At 38.9% G+C, this 24,782-nt stretch overlaps 1 protein-coding gene across 5 annotated transcripts in view; it reads right to left on the reverse strand.

Moving 5' to 3' along the window:
* The window catches only part of LOC121869191 (chloride channel protein 2-like), a 136,901-nt gene that overhangs the window by 29,409 nt on the left and 82,710 nt on the right, over positions 1-24,782 (reverse strand). For 3 of the 5 annotated variants that reach the window (XM_042370423.1, XM_042370422.1, XM_042370426.1), the window contains exons 10-18: positions 23,189-23,291; positions 14,724-14,855; positions 9,561-9,723; positions 9,251-9,366; positions 8,721-8,973; positions 8,424-8,541; positions 4,306-4,341; positions 3,551-3,699; positions 1,634-1,672 (exon numbers count right to left, since the gene is read on the reverse strand). In XM_042370423.1, coding sequence (XP_042226357.1) covers positions 1,634-1,672; positions 3,551-3,699; positions 4,306-4,341; positions 8,424-8,541; positions 8,721-8,973; positions 9,251-9,366; positions 9,561-9,723; positions 14,724-14,855; positions 23,189-23,291 — 1,109 coding nt within the window. The remainder of the gene's footprint in view (positions 1-1,633; positions 1,673-3,550; positions 3,700-4,305; positions 4,342-8,423; positions 8,542-8,720; positions 8,974-9,250; positions 9,367-9,560; positions 9,724-14,723; positions 14,856-23,188; positions 23,292-24,782) is intronic. The other 2 variants (XM_042370425.1, XM_042370424.1) reach the window with 2 other exon arrangements.

Here is a 24,782-nt window from a genome sequence, read left to right on the forward strand (position 1 = left end):
TTCATCAATCGCGTTACAACCAATTTGCGTATGTGTGTGTGTATGTAAGCACACACACACAAAACAGATACGTACAAATAAATAATAATGGAAAAATCCTCTCACAAATAATCAGAAAGAAATTTATTAAAAATGTTGAGTCTACCCTCAAGTCCACTCCTGCTTTATTAATAACAATGCACAGAGTAGACTTGAGGGTATACCCAACATTTTGAATATATATTTTTTCCGATTATTTGTGCCATTATTATTTATTTGTATGTGTCTTGTGTGTGTGTACACACACACACACACACACACACACATATACAATACAGTACAATACAGGTAAAAGAAATAATTGTCCTAAGGGCAAACACAAAAAGAATACAGTACTGTATACATTTCTTTGCCAACAAGTAAAAATGTGCTGTAAACTCTCTGTTTGCAAATGTTATTTGTGAATTTGGTGATTTGCAGCCATTTTGAGGTCCTAACCCCCATGAATTAGAAGGGCATGCTGTACTGTAATTGCACTATAAGGTACAGAGTGGGCAGTCCACAACTTGTAGTTTGGATTATTTTAATGTTATAACTGTTCCTGCCGCTCAGTGATGGAGTGTGCTGCTGTGCTGGCATCATTATTGAAGAGGATGACACACACACACTAAGTGCTTCCATTTGCTCCAGTTAATGTGCTATATACAGTACATGTATAACTTTTATTACTGTTTATACAAGAAAAAACACTTTAGGATTTTTTCAAACACAATGCAAAATATTATTTTTACAACAGGGTGAGAATTTTAAATAAATAAAAATAAAATATATAAAAAATATCCAAGAGACTAAACTTCAATTAAAAACTACTGTACTGTATACTATACTACTGTACTATTATTGTGATATAACTCATTAGAAGCTGCCATGTTACCTGATACAGTGCAGTACTTTGAGCAGCAACTTCACTGTAACAATCATGATACATTACTAACTTAGTGTCAATAAGGAATACAATATCAATGAACTTTCACACTAATAATTTAATGTTTAATATATCTATCTCCAAGTATCCTAAGGCAAAGCAACATAAAATGATACTGCTCCATTATTTATCATTACTTTAATCCCAACACTATCTGGGTTGAACAAGGGGTACAGAAAGTTCAATACAAAGAGGAAAATATGAATGATGAGTTGTGCATGACAGTACAGTACAGTAGAGCACAGTACAGTAGAGCACAGTACAGTACAGTACAGTAGAGCACAGTATAGTACAGTAGAGCACAGTACAGTAGAGCACAGTACAGTACAGTAGAGCACAGTACAGTACAGTAGAGCCCAGTTCAGTACTCAAATTCATATCTATGTATTACAAGTGAAGTTATATAGAAACCAAAAGTTTGCTCAATGTTTACACGATATCTTCTTCATTGTTTACCAAAGAATATATTCACACAACTTGTTCAACAAACTCCAATAACAGCTTCAACACAACTGAAAGCCTCTAACAAGGTGAAATTCAAACATAATTATTTGTGGGTATTATTAATCACTCTTCTGTTTGTTAGTAGATAATACATGTATGTTAAGACAACTTGGCAACATTCTTTAGGGCCACAATGCAAACACAACACTCTACCCATTACTTTACCTTTGAAGCTTAAACCAACGCCAGTAGCTGCAGTCATTGCTGTTACATAAAATGTTGTCAACAAAATATACCATGAACACAATATGTTATAAACTTGTGAAGTGCATAATTTTTAAAGAAACCAGAAATAACCTTGAAATTTTCATTCATTTACATTGTCTAATGGTGAGGAGGTACAAGTGGTGAATATTAATGTGACTGCACAAGTAACATCTATACCACCATAATAATATAAATATTCCTTACATCAATTAATTAAACCAGACATTATAAAAAATTCTTTGAATTAATCTATGAAATTATGAGTAACAATATTTACATACTGCATCTCAATGATACTCTATATTAAACACTGCTGAGGGGTGTGGTTATCTATGCTAGGCAAGACCTTAGAGCCAGCCAGGCGTGGTACAAGGAGAGGATGTTTTTGAAGAGTCCAAGTAGTGTAAAATTAAATTAAAGGGAGTGATTTACTTATTGCCGGGTGTATCTACAGATCCCCAAACTGTGACCTATAACACGACTTGGGTTCAGCTGGCAGTGGTGCCTACCAGCTTGCTCGCCAATTTGTATTCACTTTAAGTTATTTACAACCTCTTCAGCAGTCACTGATGACACTATGAACTGATTTAACTAAAGGCACATTATTACACTCCCTGGTTGGCCTTTATCACAACCGTGACCACAACTCCGTAAAAAAAAAAATTAAAAGCTTTGTCATATGGCAATGCTTTTGTGGTTGTAGGCCTCCTGACCTGGGCTGTACCTCCAACTCGGTGGAGATCGAGCTTTCAAAAATACAATCCCGTATAACATTAAAAATCCTACATCGATTTACACTTTCACATCAGTAAGACGATCTTGATGATCTTATGTAATCACTGTCCAATTTCTGCCGCTCAACAACGAAGGCCTGAATGCCGAACACGCCAAGTGACTTAAATAATCCAGCCACTCTTTTTGTAGAAACTCTGAGAGACAATTTTCTATTCCAACATGGTAACAATCTGATTCACTACAGAAGGGAACAAACACCCAAACCGCTGGACCTCATAATACCTAACGAGGAGGGTATGGTGGCCAAGCTGGAACACCTAGCCCCAGTTGGCACCAGTTACCACGTAACGTTATCCTTCAGATTTAACTGTTAACTTGGTTCATGACAAAGCCAGATCCAGGTTCAATATTACAAAGGAAATTACGACGGAATGAGGAGTATACACTGGCCTGACTAACTTAGGCATAAGAACGCAGATGCTACGTTGAATATCATAGCCAGTAAAGTAAACCATTCAATCGATAAATATATACCTAAGACCAAACCCAGTGCCTCCGGGAATACAAGAAGACCGCTACACATCAACCATGCAGCGGTCACATTTTCACCCCCCAGGCCCCGATGTGGGTCAGTGACCTGTGCCCGGGTGGGCTAAAAAAAAAAATGCTCCTCAAAAACACTTTAGGTTTTCAGAGCTTTTCGGTTTTTGGAATTTCGGATAAAGGGTTGTCAACCTGTACTTCAAATCCTCAACACATATTACACTATCAACAACAGCTGTCTCTGATGAAAGATGGATTACTCAAAACTAAAGTGTATTGAAATAGGGAATTATCAGTTCAGTGTAAATGTTTAATCACTGTATTGCTACCACTGATATTAAAGACAATAAGCTGGTGTTAGCAATAACAGAAAGCAAAACTGAGCTACAGAATACATTATTTTACTTGGAACTGCGTCTGTACTGTAATATGCAGTTAGCTGTTGTTCAGCTTTTCATAAAATGTATCTAAATCAGATTAAAAATACAGTACATATATTCAGTATGTTTAGCAGCCAACGACATGCAGCTATGTTGCTGCTGTACTGGATAAATGACCATACCACACTACAATACAGTCCTGTAATAATCAACATACCTCCACCAATGCCAGCCACCAATGCCAAGCCAGCTGAAGGCACTGTAGAGGATTTCTGCTTTCTCGCGTCTGCAATGTCACGGAGCCTCTGTTTTGTCTTATTCCTTTCATCCTCTTTTTCTTCTGCTGCCTGTTCAGCTTCAAGAGCTCTGCCAAGTCAAAACAACAGTTTGAATATGCAGTATTTATGACATAGCTACATGGAGGTCACACAATAAGCATTATGTCCATGTTTAAATAATTACTCTACCTTTTTCAATAGAATATTTGTTTTGCTGCAAAAATTCACTCCCTAGTGTTAATATCAATAATGTTACAAAATCAACACCATACAAAAGAAAATACATATAAAACTTATAATTGGTCATGCAATAAAAAACTAAAATAAGAAAAAAGTTTTGTTAACACCACTTAAAAGAAAAAAAGTCAAAAGAACAGAAAATGATCTTGTTATTTATGGAGAACATAAAACTAATTTAATATAAATATCTCATTAAGCATTTCTATATCTTAATTGTAAAGTACTAAGCACTAAATGTGTCAATTAAGGTACTAGAGGTATGTCCTAAGTGCAAGACAACTACAAAAACTTTAAGCACAAATTAAAAAGATAAAACCTTCTTATGGTAAACATTATCAGCATAAAATCTAAATACTTCTAATCATATACAATAAGTCCATCAATCTAGAAAAAGTCACAACAATCTACAGCTACTGTACAATGAGACGACCAGCGGCCATGTGTGTTCACCTACCCACAGAATGTATTGCGTCTCCGGACCATCGGTAGTCTAATGACCGAGTGAAATAAAGGTCAGTCATCAGATAATTGCACAGTAAGTTGCTTGGTATTAACTTGGTCTATACAAATCAAAGAGGCGATGGCTGTATATAGATTTTTTTTTACCAGGAAACCCATACTAATGTCAATCAAGAGGGAGACCAATTTTAATACCTCTGAACCTAAGATATAGTAAGTCACTCAAGTCTTCCTATATACAGTGAAGTGAAGTGAAGTGAAGTGAAGTGCACACACACACACACACACACACACACACACACACACACACACACAGTCGGCCCTTCACATACGCGGGTTTAGCATTCACGGGTTCGCAAATACGCGGATTGCCCCGCCGGAGGAATATTCTGTACATTGAAATAATTGAAGTACTGTACATTCAAATCGCGCGCGGCACCGAACACTGCACACCGCCCGCTCCCACTACCTCACACACACAAGCATAGCTCTCCCTCACTCAGTCAGTTTCGCTGTAACCACGCTTGTGTTGATATCAGCATTGTAGTTGCAAAAATATTACATTTCCGTAAATATATTATATCAAGCACAGTGTGAATAGAATATCACTAATATAACAGTATTTTAACCGAAAACTATTAAAAAAACTAGTAACATATCTTGAACATCGGAAGGTTAGGTAAAGTCTTTTGTTTTCATGTAGTTTATCCTAATTTACATTGAAATACATTACGTTTCAGCAAAACTGATATTTATTTCTGAGAATATGGAAATGTAATATTTTTGCTGAAATGAAGTACGTATTACAGTGGTCAGTGACGAAAGCAATGACTTTCGCTTTCTTTCGTTCAAAAGATGTTACCGTAATTGCTTTTCGAATGGTTTTCAGTTAAAAAATGTTGTATTACAATAATATTCTATCCTAATTCACTTGTGATGCAACAGTTTTTTAACTGAAAACCATTCGAAAAGCGATTACGGTAAAATCTTTTGAACAACGAAAGAAAGCGAAAGTCATTGTTTTTGTCATGATTTTATCCCACTTTCCACTGTAATATGTACGTCATTTCAGCCAAAATATTACATTTCCATATTTATTTCTGAGAATATATTCATTCAGTCACAGTTAAGGTAAAATATACTTGTGATATAATATTTTAATGAAAATACGGTGTCATAGTTTTCTTTTGTTTCAAATTTAATTAACAAAGATTGATGTTTCAAATGTAATGAACAAAAATGTATGTACAGTATCTATAAATAAACTTTAATAAATGAATACTTTATGTTTTACATCGTCCTGTACATACCATACCATGCATTTGGCTACTTTGGGATTGCTATGATGACGCAAGAGATCTGCCCTGGCAACTGTACCGACACTCACAGCTGGTGGTGCGTTGGTGCGTCGTTTCCATTGTTTACTGGTAGTTACTGGTAAATATTTTTCAACCTAACGAAACTATTACCCGTTTAGAGGTTCGACCCCCAATTTTTTGGGGGGCAGCAAATAATTTGGTCTTAAAAACTTGTATATATATATATATATACACACACAGTTGAGTCTGGATTTACGCGGTTTTGGTTTACGCGTTTGGTCATTTACGCGGTGCCTTGCCAGAATTGAAATGCTTGATTTACACGGTAAATTTGGTCATTTACGCGGGAAGCGGCGCAGGCAGGATGCGCACAAGTTCGCCCAGTCATCAAAACATTACGGAGTTCTTCACCCGCCACCTACTACAATCGGCCCAAGTCAGTGATAGTGATAGTGAGGATATGGACTTTGAGGGGTTTGACAAAGAGGCCCTGCAAGCCTATGTGGTGGACAGTGATACAATTGATACAAGTGATACAGGTGAGGGCCAATAATCTGCCCTTTTGTAACATCCACGTGTGTATGTTCTCTGTGTATCGGAAAAAGTGGAGTTTGGGGGTCGGCCCACTATTTCAATTAATCCCTTATGTTCTGTTATTTCATTTACGCGTTTCTGTTTTACGCTGTACTCCGCGGGTTCAATTGACCGCGTAAATGAAGACCCAACTGTGTATATATATATATGTAAATGTGTATATATATATATGTATATATATATATATATATATATATATATATATATATATATATATATATATATATATATATATATATATATATATATATATATATATATATATATATATATATATATATATATATATATATATATATATATATATATTTCAAATTGACAGTAGGCTAGAGCATTAAAATATTCTCTAAACATTTTGGATGATGAAAAGCTTTGCATCCTTAAAGCCCAAATTAATACAGCAATACTCAACATCTGTACAGTAGAGACAAACTTTTCTGGATGGCTCGGCTGTCATAGGTGTGAGGTAGATATTAATTAATTGTATTATGGTATGTCATAATAAGGAGAAAAAGAAAGAAGACTACAAGTATAAAAAGTCCTAAGAAATCTATTTATTATCTGTCTTACGGATGTTTCTGCAACTATATATATACTACAGTATTTATGAATGTGCTACAATGAATTTAAAAAATGAATTATGTGCAAGATATTAGGTGACTCCCATAATTGTATAGCGGTAAGCACTAGTGAACTTTTCTTGACATTCCTGTCACCATTAATAAAAATAGTTGCACAGTAATTCTGAATATACAACAAATAAATATCCTATGGTTACCCAATACTGTAATTTACATATTGGAGCAAAGTGTAAAATTACCTGCAAATAATTTGAACATTACTATCGAGTTTTCCCTTACAATTTTCCCATTCACGAAATATCCCAGTCATTACAAGACTTTTCTGTGGTCTGCTATAGCTGTTTAAAATGGCTTGTTCAGAGCTGACAGATTGATTAAAATCAACAATGTGTAGGACATCAATATATATTTCTCAAACTATACTTAAGTTAATGGTGAAGGTAATAAATATAGAAGACAGTACCCATTCAAGCCCATACAGCACAGCAGTACAGTACTAATATATGGTGACACATGAATAGACTTGTCTCTTTCTTTTTTAGTTTATAACTTACTCTAAATTACTGAGTGTATTTAAAAAGTAATAATTATTGTACAGTGATCCCTCGGTTAATGAGCGCCTCAGTTAACAAAATTTCGGTTAACGAATTACCTTCCATAAGATTCTTAACTTCAGTTAACGAGCATTCCCTCGATTAACGAATTCCTTACGAATTTTTCCCAACATGTTTTCTCCTGCATTTGGCTGCCCACCAGCTGTAGTATTAGTCCGCCAATACAGTAATCGGTTCTAGGGCTTAAATTCCTTACTATTTTAGTAAATATCAAGAAGTTTGTACTATTCAATAATTTTAAAAGTCTTACATTAAAATTTTTAATCATTTTAACAATTATTTAACATAATTTAAGTACAGGGAAACTAGTTTTTACAGCGCCTAACAGCCTGTCAACACACCATACAGGCGTCAGTCTCTGTGTCTTTTCAGTGGAGGTAACATCTTGCTTGAGACTCTCTTCAACTAAACGCTTTTTTTCTGTGTTTCCAAGCAAATTATTGGTCATTTTGAAATTTATTTTACATATTGACAATATATAATGCAGTGCAGTGGTGATTTAAAGAAAATAATCTTGAATTACACCAAGTGAACTAAAATTTTATGGGTGAAATGGCGCCATGGGGTGACTTCTCTTCCACCCCAATGCCTTCTCTTCTCCCTTCTCCTCCACCCCCATTCTAATTCCCATCATCATCATCATCATCATCATCATCATCATCATCATCATCATCATCATCCAGGAGCCTTCTACATACACACCTCAAAGTAAGTGTACTTTACTATCTTTTTTGTTGACTTTAGGCAATTTTCGGTGAGCTGGAACCAATTACCCAAAAACCCATTGAAACGATGGTTTCGGTTAATTAATTTTTCGGTTAACGAGCAACCTTCTAGAACGAATTGTGCTTGTTAACCGAGGGACCACTGTATGTATATTATATTTTTTCTTTTGGAACATAAACGTTCCAAAAGTGCCAACAAAGGTGCAACAATACAGATATATCCTGCACTTATGTAGCACAAATGGATGATACAACAATTAAAACAAGATCATAAACTCACTTCTGGGCAGCAAATTTCCATTTGTTAATGACTTTGAGTCGTCGATCTTTCCCGAGATGTTCTTCAAGCATTGATATGAGTTCCGTTCTCTGTATTGATCCCAGAAGGATCATGGAGTCTGCAGTACCAGAAAATGAACAATTAAACACATTCTTCACTCACGACCCCCTAAAACTACCATGTTAAAATACAGATGGAGAGATTTTTGTCAAATTGCTGCAAGTAATTCTGTATTCCTTTTGTAATGACAAATTTCACATTAGTTATTGTGTATACAGTATCATAAAGAAACAGTACCTGGAGAGTCAACAAGGGGTAATGATCTTATTTTCCTATGTTCTTTGAGAATATTCTTGAGCTGCCGATAGGTGATGCCATACCAAATGTATTTCACATCTCGAACCATAAAATCTTCTACATAAATATTATAGGCACCAGAAGTTGCTGTTAGAATATCAGGAAGATATGGCAGTTTCTTAATCTGGATGATTGAATCATACACGGATGGTTGAAGGAGTTGTGCAATGCCATTTGCAATAAGGACAGCAATCTGATGAACAAAATATCAATTTAAAAAGAAGCGTTAGAACAGAAAAAGATATCAGTGTAAATAATACCACACAAGTGGAGGTGGTACAAATTGGGATGGTTAAATACCTTATAGGAAGTACATTTACAGTACAGAAGTACAATATGAACCCAAAATTTTCACTTGTAATAAGTCTGCCATTTTTTAATTGTAGAGACCAATATGCCACGAGTAAGCTAGTGTTGTCTCATCATTCAAGAAGTATTATTAAAAGATAATTCACAGAGATGAGACTTACCATAACAGGGAGAATGTGAGTGATCTGGCCAGTGAGTTCAAAGACAATGACAGAGGTGGAGATGGTGTGAGTGACGGCACCGGCCAGAGCTGCTGCACCCACTATGGAGTAGCCACCTGTTAGGGGTTGTTATAGTTATGGTTCAAGAGCACATGTGAGATATTTAGTACCAAACATCTACAAGTCTTATAGCATTCATATACTGTACTGTATAGCTAATTTTTTTTTTAACATCATAATTTGAAATGAATAACAGCTAATAAAATTACAGTAAAATGAAAGTAGATATGCAACTTTCACCTCAACAGACCTGGAATAATAATATGATTGTGACCACCATAGCGCAGGCCATTTGGGAAAGTGGACGCCATTGTCTCGCCCACAATTCTGCCCAAAGCTGCCCCGATCTTAAACACTGGTATGAAAATACCCGATGGTACTGGGAGAGTGCTGGCGACCACACTGCCACAAAACTATGATGAGACAAAGTGGAATTAACAAATCATGTGAATCATGATAAATTAACTTGGTAAGATATGGCATTATAAAAAAGCCGTTTTTTATAAAAACCAGCTTTTGTGATATACTCCAGAATGCGAAGCCTAGCTTATACCTAGGTATGTTAATGCCAAGCAATAACTCGCCAGGCCAACATACAGGCAATTAAAGCATCTAATAATTACTTAATAAGTAATATTAGGAGGACAAGTCGCTACCTGGCATTTAAATGCAATTCTCAAAACCCCCTCCCGCACCCTCCATCACACGCACTGCCACCGTCATCTCTTGCCTTAGAGCGAGCAGTAAACAAAAGTCAACTCTCGAGTGGTGGAGATGGATGGGTTATCAGCGTCGCATTCTGGAGTATACCGTATCACAAAAAATGTTTTTTAGAAAAAAAAAAAAAAAGACTTTTTGTTCAATCCAGAATGCAACGCCTAGCTTGAATCCCCAAGCAGGAGGTGGAGAGGGAGGTGATGTTGCATACAAGGCTCTGCTAGCTTAGGTCCAGATTATAATTATAAACCGTTCGGAATATTTTCCAATATTAGGAACATTTACCAGGTTAAATGTTAATTTACATATCTCAATGAGGATACGCACTTTATTCTGATGAGGAAGAAGAAGGTCCTGGTTGTGGAGATTGACTAGGTGGGGGAGGGGACCCCAGCACCACCACATGTGAAGCACCTTTCAGAGATAGATGAGGGTAGCTGTTTTTAAAAGTTTTTGAAGATCTCCAAAAGCCCACTTCTTTGATCTGACTGAGGCTCATATGCTGCAGAAAGGCCACAGACCCTGCATATTTCCTGGTGTCATGTGCCAAAAATTTCTTACCAGGGTCTTCATTGATTCACTAACTGAGATAAATATTTTGTCATTTGACTAGGAGACAATTTCTTACCATCCTGTGATGAGAATACATAGGAGCCTCGATTAGGGAATCTGGTTAACCATTCCTGAAAATTTTTACCTTTTTTTTTTTACGGGGATTAGCCCACCCGGGCACAGGTCACTGACCCACATCGGGGCCCGAGGGGCGAAGATGTAATAATAATAATAATTCATAGTAAATAAAATTTATAATAAAAAGTAAAATAAAATATTAGTGGTAATAATAATAATAACACTGTGATGATAATAATAATAATAATAATAAATACAAAGAAATACAGGAATGATAAGAAATCAATGGTGAGAAATGCTATATGTATGTTGTGTTGTCATGTAAGAGTAACAATTGAGACCCTACAATTGTGTGTAAATGAGGCAGAAAGACAGATCAGCAATCTGGGACTTGGTCACAATTTTCGTGATGCCATATGGCAGCAGGGTCTACCATTAGACAACACATTATGCTTCCAATATCTTCCCAGGCGGTAGTACCTCTCTGCTTGGTAGCTACCTACTACGTACTGGGCACAATATATGAGGAACCCTTGTCTCATCCATTAGGCATTTTATCCTAATAGGTTGAGCTTGAAAATCCTCCCTTTCATTTCCTCAGAAAATACCAATAATGATGGATTATTGGAAACTGAAATCAGTTCACTGATTCTCATACCTGTTGCTATTGCTAGAAGGAAGGCTGCCTCCTGGAGTAATCTGTCCCGGTTAAGATTTATATTGTAATTAGGCCCCATAAGAAATTTAGTAACTTTTTCTGGAGACCAAGGTCGGATTCTCTTAGGCCGAGGGGATCTCTACATGAAAAAGGACAATCTGAGCATTTGATAAATCCCTAGGTTCAAAGTAATATTAAAACCCCAAGCCAGAGGGTCAACCAATGCTGATTTATAAGATGCAATTGTCGATCCTTGAAGGCCTTTAACTCTGAACAGAAATTCTAAAAATTCTAACACAACTGTTTCCGACAATGTGTCTGGAGTCGTTAACTTAATAAATTGTTGAAAAAGTTTCCAAGCTTTCTCATATTGCATAGAAGTTTGGGGTCTATGACCTGCTATTACTTGGTTAGCTGTATTGGAATTACCTGACAATCTACTTAAACTCATTTTGAGAAACTCCAAGCGTGAAGTGCCAAGGCTATCTCAAACTGAGAATGCAGTACCTGGTCTAGACATCCTTGTTGCAATTGTAGTGGATGCGGGCACCAGTCCAGCTTGATTTGACCTGGTTTATCTTTAATCCTATGTTTTGAAATAGTACTAGTGTACGTTGGGTCGCCCTTTGTCAATCTTCGAAAGTTTCCCACAATCAGCCAATCGTCTAGATAAGCAAAAGTTCTTATGCCCTCCTTCGCAAGGATCTCTCTGGGGTTGTTTGTCAGTTTTGTAAACACTTTTGGCGTAATTGTCAGACCGAATGGCATCAGCGTGAATTGATAAGTTACATCCCCCACTGCAAACACTGGAAACTTTCTGTACCTGGGAGCAACAGGAACGTGATAATAGGCATCTTCGAGATCCACTTTTGAGATCCAAGCATTGGGCGGAAGTAGATGCCTCAGATGATCGTAAGTGAGTATCTTAAAACTTTTTCTGGTAATAAACTTGTTCAGGACTGAAAGATCTAAAATCCATCTCAATTTGTCGCTGCCTTTCTTGGGGACTGGGAATAGGCGAGACATGAAACATTTCTCTGACTGTAACAGTTCTATTACACCTCTGTTTAAAAGGTGAATTACAAATTCTGTGAGTAAGGGGGTTGATTTTTTACCCCTTTTTGGTAATGCTAGGGGAGGACGCTTCAACCAAGTACCATGTGAGGCCCCCTTTGATTGTATTGTAAGCCCATATGAAAGAAGTCCATCTGTTTTCCCAACCCCCTAGATGACCCAGCTGTCTGACTTCATTGGAAGGGAGTGGTCGCTGATGTGATGGAATAAGGTCTCCTTCCACTTCTTAACAAACGGCCACCCCTACTATGTCTTGGATTGTTTCCTCCTCTAAAGCTTCCTCTAGGTTGAGAACTGAACCCAGCACCTGGTTCTGTTCCCTTGAAAAACCTTCCTCTTTTAGTAATCTCCTTACTGCCTCAATAACCTACTTTTCTTAGCAAAAGCAGGCTTGTCTAATTGGGGATTAAGTCTCTTACCTAACACCAACTTGGGATCTTTCCATTATTTTACATTTACAAATTTACTCTTAAGGCCTTATTCCACCTATTTTTAATTTTGATCTGCAATAATTCTTTCTTATCTCCTGCAGCTTGATTAAATTGAAAAATTTGATCATAACAAATTGCACAATCCATTGGTGAAAACAGGTTGTCTGAGACACAGCTGCCATGAATTATGCAAGCCAAATGAGGATCTATCTTGGTAATCCAAGTGGCTCTACATCCTTGATAATTACATGTAGTATGGTCCCCTTGGGTCCTGGGTGAAACTACTACTACTGAATTCACATCCTCTACTGATGGACAATTCCTTGTATGTAGTGTTTGAGCTGAACTTTCTAGTCCTTGTAGCTCATCATTCAACACTAGTTCCCCAGGGACAGTTCCATGGTCTCCTCCATCATCCATCAGTCCAAACAACTGTCCTTCATCCTCCAGTTGCACATCACTCATCTAAACTAGGAGGAGCACTATGAGTCACATTGTATCATCATAATAATTCAAGGGAGATAAAATTTTCTCCCAAACCTTAATCAACATGACTCGTAACTTATATTTTAGTAAGTTATTTCATTAAGATCTCTTACTGTTATAAAAGTCACCAGTTTGACAATCATAAACAACAAACTCACTATATCGTACACCTTTCCCTTCTCGTATCTCAATTATCCCTCAGCTCAATGAACTTTATTTTTTAATCAAACTAACTACATTTAGAGCATTTTATTTTGAGGGATCATCAAGTTCTCTATTTGTTGCCAATCAGGGTGCACAGAAATCATTGCCTCAATTAATTAGCTTGAGCGAAAATGCCTGAGTGAGCGTCGTCACCCGGCAGGGTTGACAGTGCTGAGCTGCTACCATAGAGCTCCATTGGCAACATCTTTCACTATTACTCTAGCAATATGTATTGGGTTGAGAATTCCACCCTGAATGGTTCTCATATAACCCATATATGGATACAAGGTCCATCCCAACATAACTCTAGATTGCTAGTAAGACCGGGAGGTCAGTGTCCGGAAGTAACACTAAGGCTAGCAGCCTCGCTAAAGTTCGCCTGGAAAGGATGAACCCGCTACAGAGGACATCAATAAAATAGAGTTTTGAAGAGAAAAACTCAACTCTAGCCTTCATGCTGAGAGTAATTAGAAAACCCAGGGCAGAAGCCCGAAAAGTTTTGTGAACGAACATAAGAGTAGGGAGAGAGATAGCCACATAAATCATGGTATTCATACTAGCACGTGTATAATTGGGACAAAGTACAGTATATATATATATTCTCTTTCAGTGAAGATGAGCCCGGGAGGGTGCAACGTCATTCACTGAGTGACTTGAAAGCAGAGGAAATTAGTCACTAACACTCCAGCGACTTCAAAATAGAAGACACGCTGTGGTCTCCATGCTGACCAGATCGTATAAGAAATTGTCCCAAACACAATATCTGAGAGACAAACAAAATAAAAGTCACTCGATTTCCTCACTGTGCTAAGATGTATAAATACAGTATATAAAATCCTCGTGGCACTTAGGATTTCATCTATTACAACACAAATTGGCGGAGACTTCTTTGTGTGTATTTACAGCTGATTCACCAGGCAAGAAGATGACGTTGGCAGTGCGTGTGATGGAGGGTGCGGGAGGGGGTTTTGAGAATTGCAATTAAATGCCAGGTAGTGACGTGTCCTCCTAATATTACTTATTAAGTAATTATTATATGTTTTAATTGTCTGTATGTTGGCCTGGCGAGTTATTGCTAGGCATTAACTTACCTAGGTATAAGCTAGGCGTCGCATTCTGGATTGAACAAAAATTATAATTTCAGTCTCAATTAAATTTTCTTTTTAACAGGCCAATTTTGACAATTTTCTCCTGGTAAAACTGTAAAACTTACTGTGAATGTTATGTATAAAAGAAGGTTGATGAAGATCCCTGTCCATGGTGTCCGCCAGTTTTCCACCAGTTCAAATTCATGAACAGTGTGTTCCTCTTTGGTCCAGGTGACATTACTGAACAACTCCACCACCTTAGAGAGAGGGAAAAAGGATTCAAGCGGGATGGAATAGTGTGCAAAGGGAAAAGGATCGAATATGGACAACTGGTAGATTACTTTTTAATACAGTAAACACTCTCAATAAAGGATGTTACCAATAACAGACATCTTTTCATCTTGTATAATTAACAGAATCAGCCAGTAAGATCTGGTACAGTGTTGGAAACATTGTCTGTTATAGACCACATGGTTAGTTGTGTTGTGTATATTGGAACTGCTAGACTCAGCACAGCTGAAAATGTTTACAGGAAGAAACAAACAATGTATTGTACTGCACTTGTGTAAGTGTTAAACTGTTAAACACACTTAAATTTCTTATAAGCATATTTTTTATTAAGAAACTGCTAAAATATAAATTATTATTTTTGTTACACAATATATTGGTAGCTGGAATTTTTTATCATTTAAGACAAGTAGATATTTTAATATAAGTGAAGGTGGCACAATTCTTGACCCACAGTTGCTCCGAGTTGAAGAGTGACATTATGTTATTGTGTCGGCGCCGATATTACTGACCAAAATATCAGTAACCAGTGACGGCACCAAGTGTGAGCACATTCAAGACTAAACTTGATCAACATTGGAGGAATAAACTATGGATGAGGTGGCCTGTGAGATGGCATGTTGCCATAGTTACATGTACTGTAATGAAACCATAAAAAGCATGGAAAAATCATTACAATACTGTACTATACTCTAATGAGGCTTAGAAATAAAGAAAATTTAATAAAAAACTATAAAATAAGAAAAATGAAGAGCAAGGGTGTGTATGTGAGTGGAGTGAATGTACGTTTTGAGCCAGTGGGTTGTAACTGTGTCGCCAACTCACCAGCTAGCCTTGCTCTCTCCCCTGATGTGACATCAAAACACACACACACACACACACGTCTCTGAGTCAGCTGGGTGGCTGCCCGGATGAACTGCGTCCTGTTGCCCAGAGAATGGTTCCAGTGGTTTGTACATAAAATATGTGCTATTGTATTTTTTGATATACTATGTACATTTTCAGCCTTTCATGGGGTACACTGTTGAAAGCCTTGGCAAAATCTAGGTAAATATTGTCGATATTACCAGCCCATTCCAGAATATGGGTCCAAATATTCAATACCTTGAGCAATTGTGTTAAGCAGGAGCGCCCCGGTATAAAACCGTGTTGGCAATCTTTTACAAGGTTGTTTCGTAGTAGATGTTCTATCGCGGCATCTCTGATAATACTTGCAAGTACTTTACATATTATGCTGGTCAGGCTCACCGGTCTACAGTATAGTTGTTCGTGGAGTGACGATCGCCTTTCTTGAAGATAGGACCCATATAAGCCATTTTCCATTCACTGGGGACCTTTGTTCATCCAGGCATTTACAGAACAGGATCTTCAGGGGCTCAGCAAGCTCGTTGCACAGCTCTGTTAGCACTCTGGGATGCACCATGTCAGGGCTGGGACAGTTTATCTCTTATAACCTCTTCTGTCAGCACAATGTGAGTTAGTGCTGTGTCGAACCGTCTGTCTTCAAAAACAGGAAGATTGTGCACATCCTCTCTTGTGAACAACGAAAAAAGAAACTGTCCAATGCCTCAGCTTTGTCCTGGTCAGAATCTGCATAATTACCATCATCAAGCCTCAGGTCTGATACTCCTACTCTCGTTTTAATTTTGACTTTGTGTAGCGGTAAAACGCCTTTGGGTTTGCCTTGATCTCCTTTTCAGCCCTTCTACACTCTGACTTTGCTTGGTTCCTGGCTCTTGCATACATCCTTATGTCCTGCCCATCATTTGACCTAACCCACATCGTGAATTTCTCGGTTTTCATCTTGACCCTTAGGCCCTGGGTGACGTTCCAGAATGTCCGACCAGCGTGCCCCGGGTGATGTTCCATAACGTCCGCCTATTCCCGTCAAATTTTTTATTTTTTATATATATTTTTTAATTATTTTTAGAAAAGTTGATTTTTTATCGATTTATCCCTGTGGGGGGGGGGGGTACTGCCAGCAGCACCCTAACCTGGGGCTTAAGGGTTAACTTTGTCGACTGCTGCATGGTTCATGTGTAGGGTGTCTCCTTGTACAGTAAGTCTTCGCTTAACATCGTCCCGCTTAACGTTGTTTCACTTCTACGTTGCTGAACTTTAGAGACCAAAAATTCGTTAACGTCCCGGTGATCCGATACAAAGTCATTTTGCGTCTCCACGGACTTCTTTCTAATGCCCATCACCCGCTCTTGTCTGGCCATACTACACTCTCTTGGCTCGGTGCACTGCCCTCACTTGCGGAACGTCACAGCGTCCCTAAGCGATGCCAAGCCGGTCTCTGTTACGACTTCACATCATTCGTGTGTGCTTAAGTGCTTTTGCTCAAAAACTGTACTCTAACCATTCGAAATGGCTTCCAAGTGCCCATCAAGTGCTACTGATGCTAATGTAGTGAAGAGACAATGTAAGACCATTACCATTGCTATGAAAATGGATGTATTAACCCGATTTGAAAAAGGGGAACGTGCTGTGGACATAGCCGCTGTGCTTTGTCTAACCCCCACAACGGTGAGTACTATCCGGACCAACGCTGACAAGATTAAGGTTAGTGCTGGAAGTGGTACTATTCTGAGTACTACTAAGACGAGTCGTACTAGAAGTACTGTGATAGAAAAGGTGGAAAAGATGCTGGCAATGTGGATGGAGGACCAGAATCAACGCAATGCCCCTGTGAACCTAATGATTATCCAGCATAAGGCCTGATCCTTGTTTGACGACATGAAAGAAACAGAGGGTGAAGGATCGAAGGAAGAGACCTTTACAGCCAGCCGAGGCTGGTTTCAATGATTTAGGTGTCGGTATAACTTCCACAACATAAAGATGACTGGTGAAGCTGCCAGTTCAGATACAGTTGCTGCCGAGACTTTTCCCGCCAACAACGGAGGAGGAGCAAAGAGCGGCGGAGGAACCCCAGTCAGAACAGAAGGAGGAGGAGGCAGCCACAGAGTCTCAGTGACTTACCACCCTCCTCCTCTCCCGCCATCCTCCTCCTTCATTCCACTACCCACCACACACTCGCTCTAACACCTCTACCCATCGTTGAGTACCAATACAAACTTAGTATTGTAGTTCTATATACTGTACTATTTTCTATAGATATGGCAATGATTTTCTGTATATTTAACTTTTTTCATGGGGCAAAGGGAGGCTGGGAAACGTAACTCCCATATTTTATGTTTCTTATGAGGAAAATTGATTCACCTAACGTTGTTTTGCATAATGTCGTGTTTTCAGGAACGTAATCCCAACGTTAAGCGAGGACGCCCTGTATTCCTAGAGGCACTGGGTTTGGTCTTGGGTGTTTGCTCCCCTCTGTAATGCGTCGGGTCTCTAACATGTTGGAACAGAAAATTATCTCTCAGAGTTTCTACAAAAAGAGTAGCAGGGTTATTTAAGTCATTTGGCGTAAACTCATTTCTCAAGTCATTGTCGCCATAGTTAAAGTCCCCCATGATAAGGAGGTGGCTGGGGTTGAGCATCACTGCCTTGTCCATTAAGGCTCTTAAGTTCCTTTGGTTTAGTAAGCTACTGTTTGGGTATCTGTAGATACATCCAACAATAAGTAAGTCTCCTCCCTTTAATTTAATTTTACATCACTTTGAGTCTTCAAAAAATCCTCTCCCTCTATCCTCGCCTGGCTGGCTCTAAGGTCTTGCCCAGCATAGATAACCACACCCCTCTTGCAAGTTTCTTGAGAAAGGTTCGTAAATGAGTCATATCCAGCAATACTGAACTCACATTCCTCTGGGTCGATTCTCCTGTTCTTGTACAACAGTTCTACAACTCCTACAATATCTGGTTGGTGTACCTTCAGTAGTGTTTCAAACTCCTCTCTCTTATCAAGAAACGTGTCAGTATTAGTGTGCATGACATTCAAGCCAGAATTTGTTCTCAGTAATGTCTCTGCTCTTAGTAGTAACCCCACCTCCCCCTCCCCCATTCTCAGAAGCTGCAGCATTTGCTAAATACACTGTATTTTGCAGGGTGTGGTCAGAAATGTCATTGTTTACATGGCACTTGCCTCCTCCAGGGTGGGAGGTAGAGCGAATAGGGGGTGTATCGCTGCCCCCTGGCTCTGTGCTGACACTCTGTTTCCACTACCCTCTCCCTGGATATAACCCATGCACACCCATCCTCGAACTTCTCTACTCCTCCCTCCTCTGCTTCAAGCCCTGTAGGAGCTTCTTGTGCTGTTCCCTCTGCATTACCGTGCAATCTGGGTGAATGAATATATTCTGTAATGCATCGCTCCTTGCCAAGATTTTTGCGTGCTGAATAACTTCCCATTTCTTCTCCTCACTCACTAGTGTGATCCTGAGGGAGCGAGGCTTGTTCTCCTGCTTTTGACCCTGCCTCCTCACATCCTGAGGGGGGCTGACATATTCAGAACCACTGTGCAAATATTCTCGAACTGCAACTTATCGTGTGTTTTCCTACTCTCAGTCACGTCACTGTTACAAACTGTTGGCAAGTATTGGGCATGTATCAGCTCCAGAATGTATCTGTACCTGTGCCAGTGTTGATCAAGTCTGGTCTTGAAAGAGCTCACACTCAGTGCTGTCACAACACTCTCTGGCAGATTGTTCCAAGAGTTTACAATTCTCACTCCAAAAAAATTTGCCCTCATAGTTTTCTAAAATTGTGACTTCTTCAACCTTGAGGTGTGGCCTCTTTTGGGGTGGGTATCTACCAGCTATATGTATGAACGTTCATCTAGGTAATGTTTATAAGCTTCAATTAAGTCTCCCTTAGCTTGCCTATAGTACAGTATAAGTTAGGCAGTTGCAGGCACTCAAATCTCTTTGGGTAACTGAGGTGCTGCAGCACAGGTACCAGTTTCATGGCCCCCCTTTGGACATGTTCAATCAAGTGACAGTCTCTAGCATATTTCACAGACCAGAGGGTACTCTAGGTACTCAGGTGCCATTAAGAGAGCTCAGGGTCTCAAGTGGTTCAGCCATGTCAATAGTTATTATTATCGACTCTATCTGTATTTTTCTGATTAAATAAACTGTTTCAATATCAATATCAATGGCAAAGCAGCTCACTCTTGAAGAGCATTATGAGGGATGGACCATCTTGATATCTGAATGACATTCTTATAAGACTACCGGTATTAGCTTAGTTGCTTGATTCACCTTCTTTTCACAATGGTCTGAAAACTTCAGTTCAATGTTGACATACACAACCAGGTCCTTCTCACATTCGGCCTATGATGATGCTGTTTATTGGTCCAGTTGGGACATGTGATACACCTCCTTACTGTTGGTATAACCAAGGTGCATCCTCTTACACTTTGTGACATTTAATATTAACAGTCATTCCTTCGACTACTCTTTGAAGCTGACAGAGATCTTTTTGTAGCTCTTTACAGTCCGTTTGGTTGAAATTGACCACAAACATTTGTATGGATGAGTGTATAGCGTCTGGCATATCAATTATGGAACAAACAAACAACATCGGGGTCAGTACACTGTCCTGTGGTACCCAACTTGTCACAGGTACTCATGATGATTTCGTGCCATTATCACTGATGGCAGTCATGAAGAAAAGTCTCTGATCCACGCTAGAACACTTCCCCAAATCCTGTAACCTTCCAGTTTAATTCACAGCCTTTCATGGGGTGCTCTGTCAAAAGCCTTGACAAAGTCCAGATTTATATCTAGTCGATATTGTTGCCACTTTCCAGAATTTGAGTCCAACCAACAAGCACCTTAACTAAATGTGTCAAGTAGGAGGGTCCGGACAGAAAATCATGTTGACATTCCTTTACAAGGTTGTTTCATAGTAGATGTTCCATTGTGACATTTCTTAAAGTGCTCTCTAGAACTGTACATGAATATGTAACCATACCTCCGTCTAAATCAAGTACTGTAATGTGTCACAGATGGCCTTTTAGTGCGTTATACAATAAGGATAATTTAATTAATTCAATATTTTCCAGACATGCATAAAGGATTGAGTTCCTCCTTTAAATACAGTAGTAGACCATACACACACACATCAATGAATGAGCACACTATGAGGTGCTCTTGTTGAATGGTGGACTAACATCCTATCAAAGGACGGAGTAACCCACTAGTTGCTGGATGCTAAAAATAGGGAGATCAGCAAAGGTAGAGGAGGCTTATATGAATAAAAAAAATTTCATTAGTATTAAAGTACAATTTTCATGATGTGAAGAGCATTATAATACATTCTGTTCATATACATAGTGCAGGAAGAAATGCAATTATTATGTGATAATCTTTTTTTTTATGATTATCAATTCATGACAACAACCAGTGAGTAACATAACTTACATGCAAGAGAGGGACTACTGTACTGTATCTGTAATTATACATACAAAATTAATTCTATAACATTACTGATTTCATATACCAATGCATCACAATGTACAAGAAGGTAAGTACCACAGTTATCACAGTTTTGTTTACTATAACAAAATGCATTTTTTTTCATTCCATTACAATTTATCAATTTCAGTGAATTAGAAGCATGATCCTTCCACTTGCTTAAGGGTATGAGAAGTGGAAGTTTATCATAACAGCTTAAGTAAACACAACTTTTCATGCCATCAGGACTTATCCTTGTCATAATGAGGATCCTTAAAGGTATAGCTTATGCAACAAACAAATTAAAATAATACATGATGGAAGTCACACATCCATGATAAATGTTAGGATACAAGAGAGCAGTAGGGCCTCTGAGGGTAGTATGGAGGGGACCATGTCAGGGGCTGGCAAGTGGGGTCTTTCTCCCATGGTTGTGTTTTTGTGGACAACAAAGGTCAACCTTTTTACTGCACGATATATAACAGCTTAAGTAAATAAGTACAGTGAAACATTCCAAGTATAATGCATTATGGTACACTATTTATACAAATAATATTTCTGTCATCACTAACAAAAGGCCAAGTGCACAGTGACTGTTAAAAGCAGGAAGACTGTTCACTACTGCCACTAGTTCACTTAATACCACATGCTAAATGTCCCTAACTCTTAACATTTATATCACACTATCTGGTACTGCATGCAACTTCAGTTGCATTTATGGACCATTAACTGTTATTAAAAAATGACAAACAGCATTTCCTAGTCCATAAACCAAGATACAAGACTCAAACATTTTCTTGGTGACAAATGTTTAAACCATGCAAACTGTTTCAAGTGTGTGCAGTGGTAGGAAGTATTCCAGCCTCCCTTACTTGATGGTGAGTAGTGAGGTGAGCGGCAATGAACTGCCCCAAACTATCCGGAAAGGTGAGTGACATGATGCCCACTGTTAACAGTAGGGGAAACAGCAGCCGGCTGGAGGCAAAGAAAGATGGGGTAAAGCGCCAAGTCAGGGCAATGAAGCTCGGAAGCAGGATGAGGAGAGCTTGTAATGTGGTGAATACCTACCTGATGGTGCGTTGACTGGTGGGAAGCTATGAACTGCCCCAGGAGAGGAGGAAACTGGATAGAGAGCATCAAGAGCGTCACCAAGACGGGATACGCGAATCGGCTGATAGATAAAAACACAGATGCCTGAATTCACCTCTCACAGGGTGCTTCAGGAGGGATGGCATGGAGGGGGAAAGGAGAGGGACGGAGAAGACTGTTGAGAGGGACCTGGAGAAGGTGGGTGAGGCAGAGTAGAGCAGGCACAGAAATAATAGAGGTTCTGGCCCATGATCAGTATAATAGTCATGATGAATGGCGATGACAGAACTTAAAAAGTGTATAAAAAATGTATGATAAAGTAATGAAATATAAAAAGACTTGTTGGTTATGGTGTGAGCATGATAACTCTCATGCATTATGCTGAAATGCACTGAAGATGATACTGTTACATTTAACAGTATTTTAATCACATATTTTATCAGAAAAAGAATCACTGCAAGCAGTTGGAATAATAATCCTTATTAATAAACTATACACTCATATAGTTAATGTAGAATTGGTTAAAGGAACAGAAACATTTAGAAATACTTAAAATGTGTACAGTACAAATGTTCACAGAATGTGAACATCAGTTGGCATTTGACTTACCTGAAGTTTGGAAGACTAGGATGATACCAAAGACCTTAGAAGAAAGTGAGGGCGATATCAACTTACCTTGTACAGTACTGAAAGACAGTAACTCATGTGGCTCCTCAGTGAACATGGAACTCTCAAATTAAGAGCATAGAAGAATGATAATTAAAATATATGTTAAAGCTTTCTAGCTCATAAACAAGAACACTTAGAGTAATATACAGTAGAGTGACTGTGTTAACGTACATGCTGGATGGACTCACCTGTTGATGGTTGCTGAGGTCAGTGCCCCAGAACTGTCCAAGGCCGAGGGGGAAGGACAGGGACCCGTAAATTATGGTGACGAAGAGAGGGTACAACAGGCGACTGTCAGGGGATAAAAAACAGGTAGGGGACACATGAAGGGGAACCTCATGCAGGAATCCAAATTCAGGAGGATGAGTTCTGAGTGCTAATTCAATTGGACAGGTTCAATCAACTGAGATTTTTCACATGTTATGAAAAAAATTCAACATACAGTAGAAATCCACTTTAATGACACCATCAATGACAAACTTCCCCTTCTGAACAATATTTCCACAGACAAACAATCTTTCCACTGTACTTAATACATACCTCTTTTTTAATAACCCTCAAAATGACAAGCAAATCCATATTTCAATAAATTTACGGTAGTATATTATAACAACAATATTCGATTGACTATATTCAAACTGGAGGAGTAACAGTTTAGTTCAAATTATCTAATTAGATTTTAAGTGAGATATTCATTTATTGATTGAGTATCGTGTGAATGATAGAGAGTTGTCACATATTTGGAGTGACGACTGTGAGGAAGATGTTGTTTTGTTGCCAGGGTAAGAAATGAAGCAGTTACATTATCATCATCATCAATGTTTTGTGGCCATTTTCCATGCTTGCATGGTTTAGCCGCAGTTACCTGAGGGCAGCACTCGCTGTCTCTCTTTTTTTTTATTTTATCCTCTTCACCACTGATCGGCTCGTTAGCCGCTTGGGCCATCGGTCACGTCTTTGATTACTTTTCCTTTTCTTTTATCCTCTTCACCAAAAGATCGGCTCGATAGCCACCCGGGCGATCGGTCACATCTCTGTTACGCACTGTTGGCAAGTACTGGGCATGCACTGGCTCCTGATTGTACCTGAACCCGCTCAATGTTGGTCAAGTCTGGTCTTGAAAGAGCTCACACTCGGTGCCGTCACAACCCTTTCTGGTGGATTGTTCCAAGAGTTCACAACTCTCACTCCGAAAAAGTTTGCCCTCACAGTTTTCTGGACTTGCGGCTTCTTCAATCTTGAGCTGTGACCCGTTGTGGGGCGAGCGTCCGCCAGCTCCAAGTAAGGACACTCAACTGAGTAGTGCACCTTGAGATGCTTATACACCTCAACCAGGTCACCCCTTGCCCGTCTGTAGTATAAGCTAAGCAAGTTCAGGCGCTCCAATCTCTCAGGGTAGCTGAGGTGCCGAAGGGCAGGCACCAGTCTGGTGGCCCTCCTTTGAACATTTTCAACCAACTGACAGTCCCTAGCATATCTCAGGACCAGAAGGGGTGACAGTACTCCAGATGAGGAAGCACTTCACTCTTGAAGATCATTACAAGGGACGGACCGCTTAAATATCTGAACGACCTCCTTAAAAGACCCAATAATTTATTTGCCTGATTTACCTTCTTCTCACAATGGCCCGAGAACTTCAGCTCATTGTCAACATACACACCTAGGTCCTTCTCACATTCAGTCTCAATGCAGTTTCCTCATCCCGTTGGGACATATGATATACCTCCTTACTGTTGGTACTCCCCAGGTGCATCCTCTTACACTTCGTGACATTGAATCTCA

Source organism: Homarus americanus, unplaced genomic scaffold (genome assembly GCF_018991925.1).
Source record: "Homarus americanus isolate GMGI-L3 unplaced genomic scaffold, GMGI_Hamer_2.0 scaffold25467, whole genome shotgun sequence".
Taxonomy (NCBI): domain Eukaryota; kingdom Metazoa; phylum Arthropoda; class Malacostraca; order Decapoda; family Nephropidae; genus Homarus; species Homarus americanus.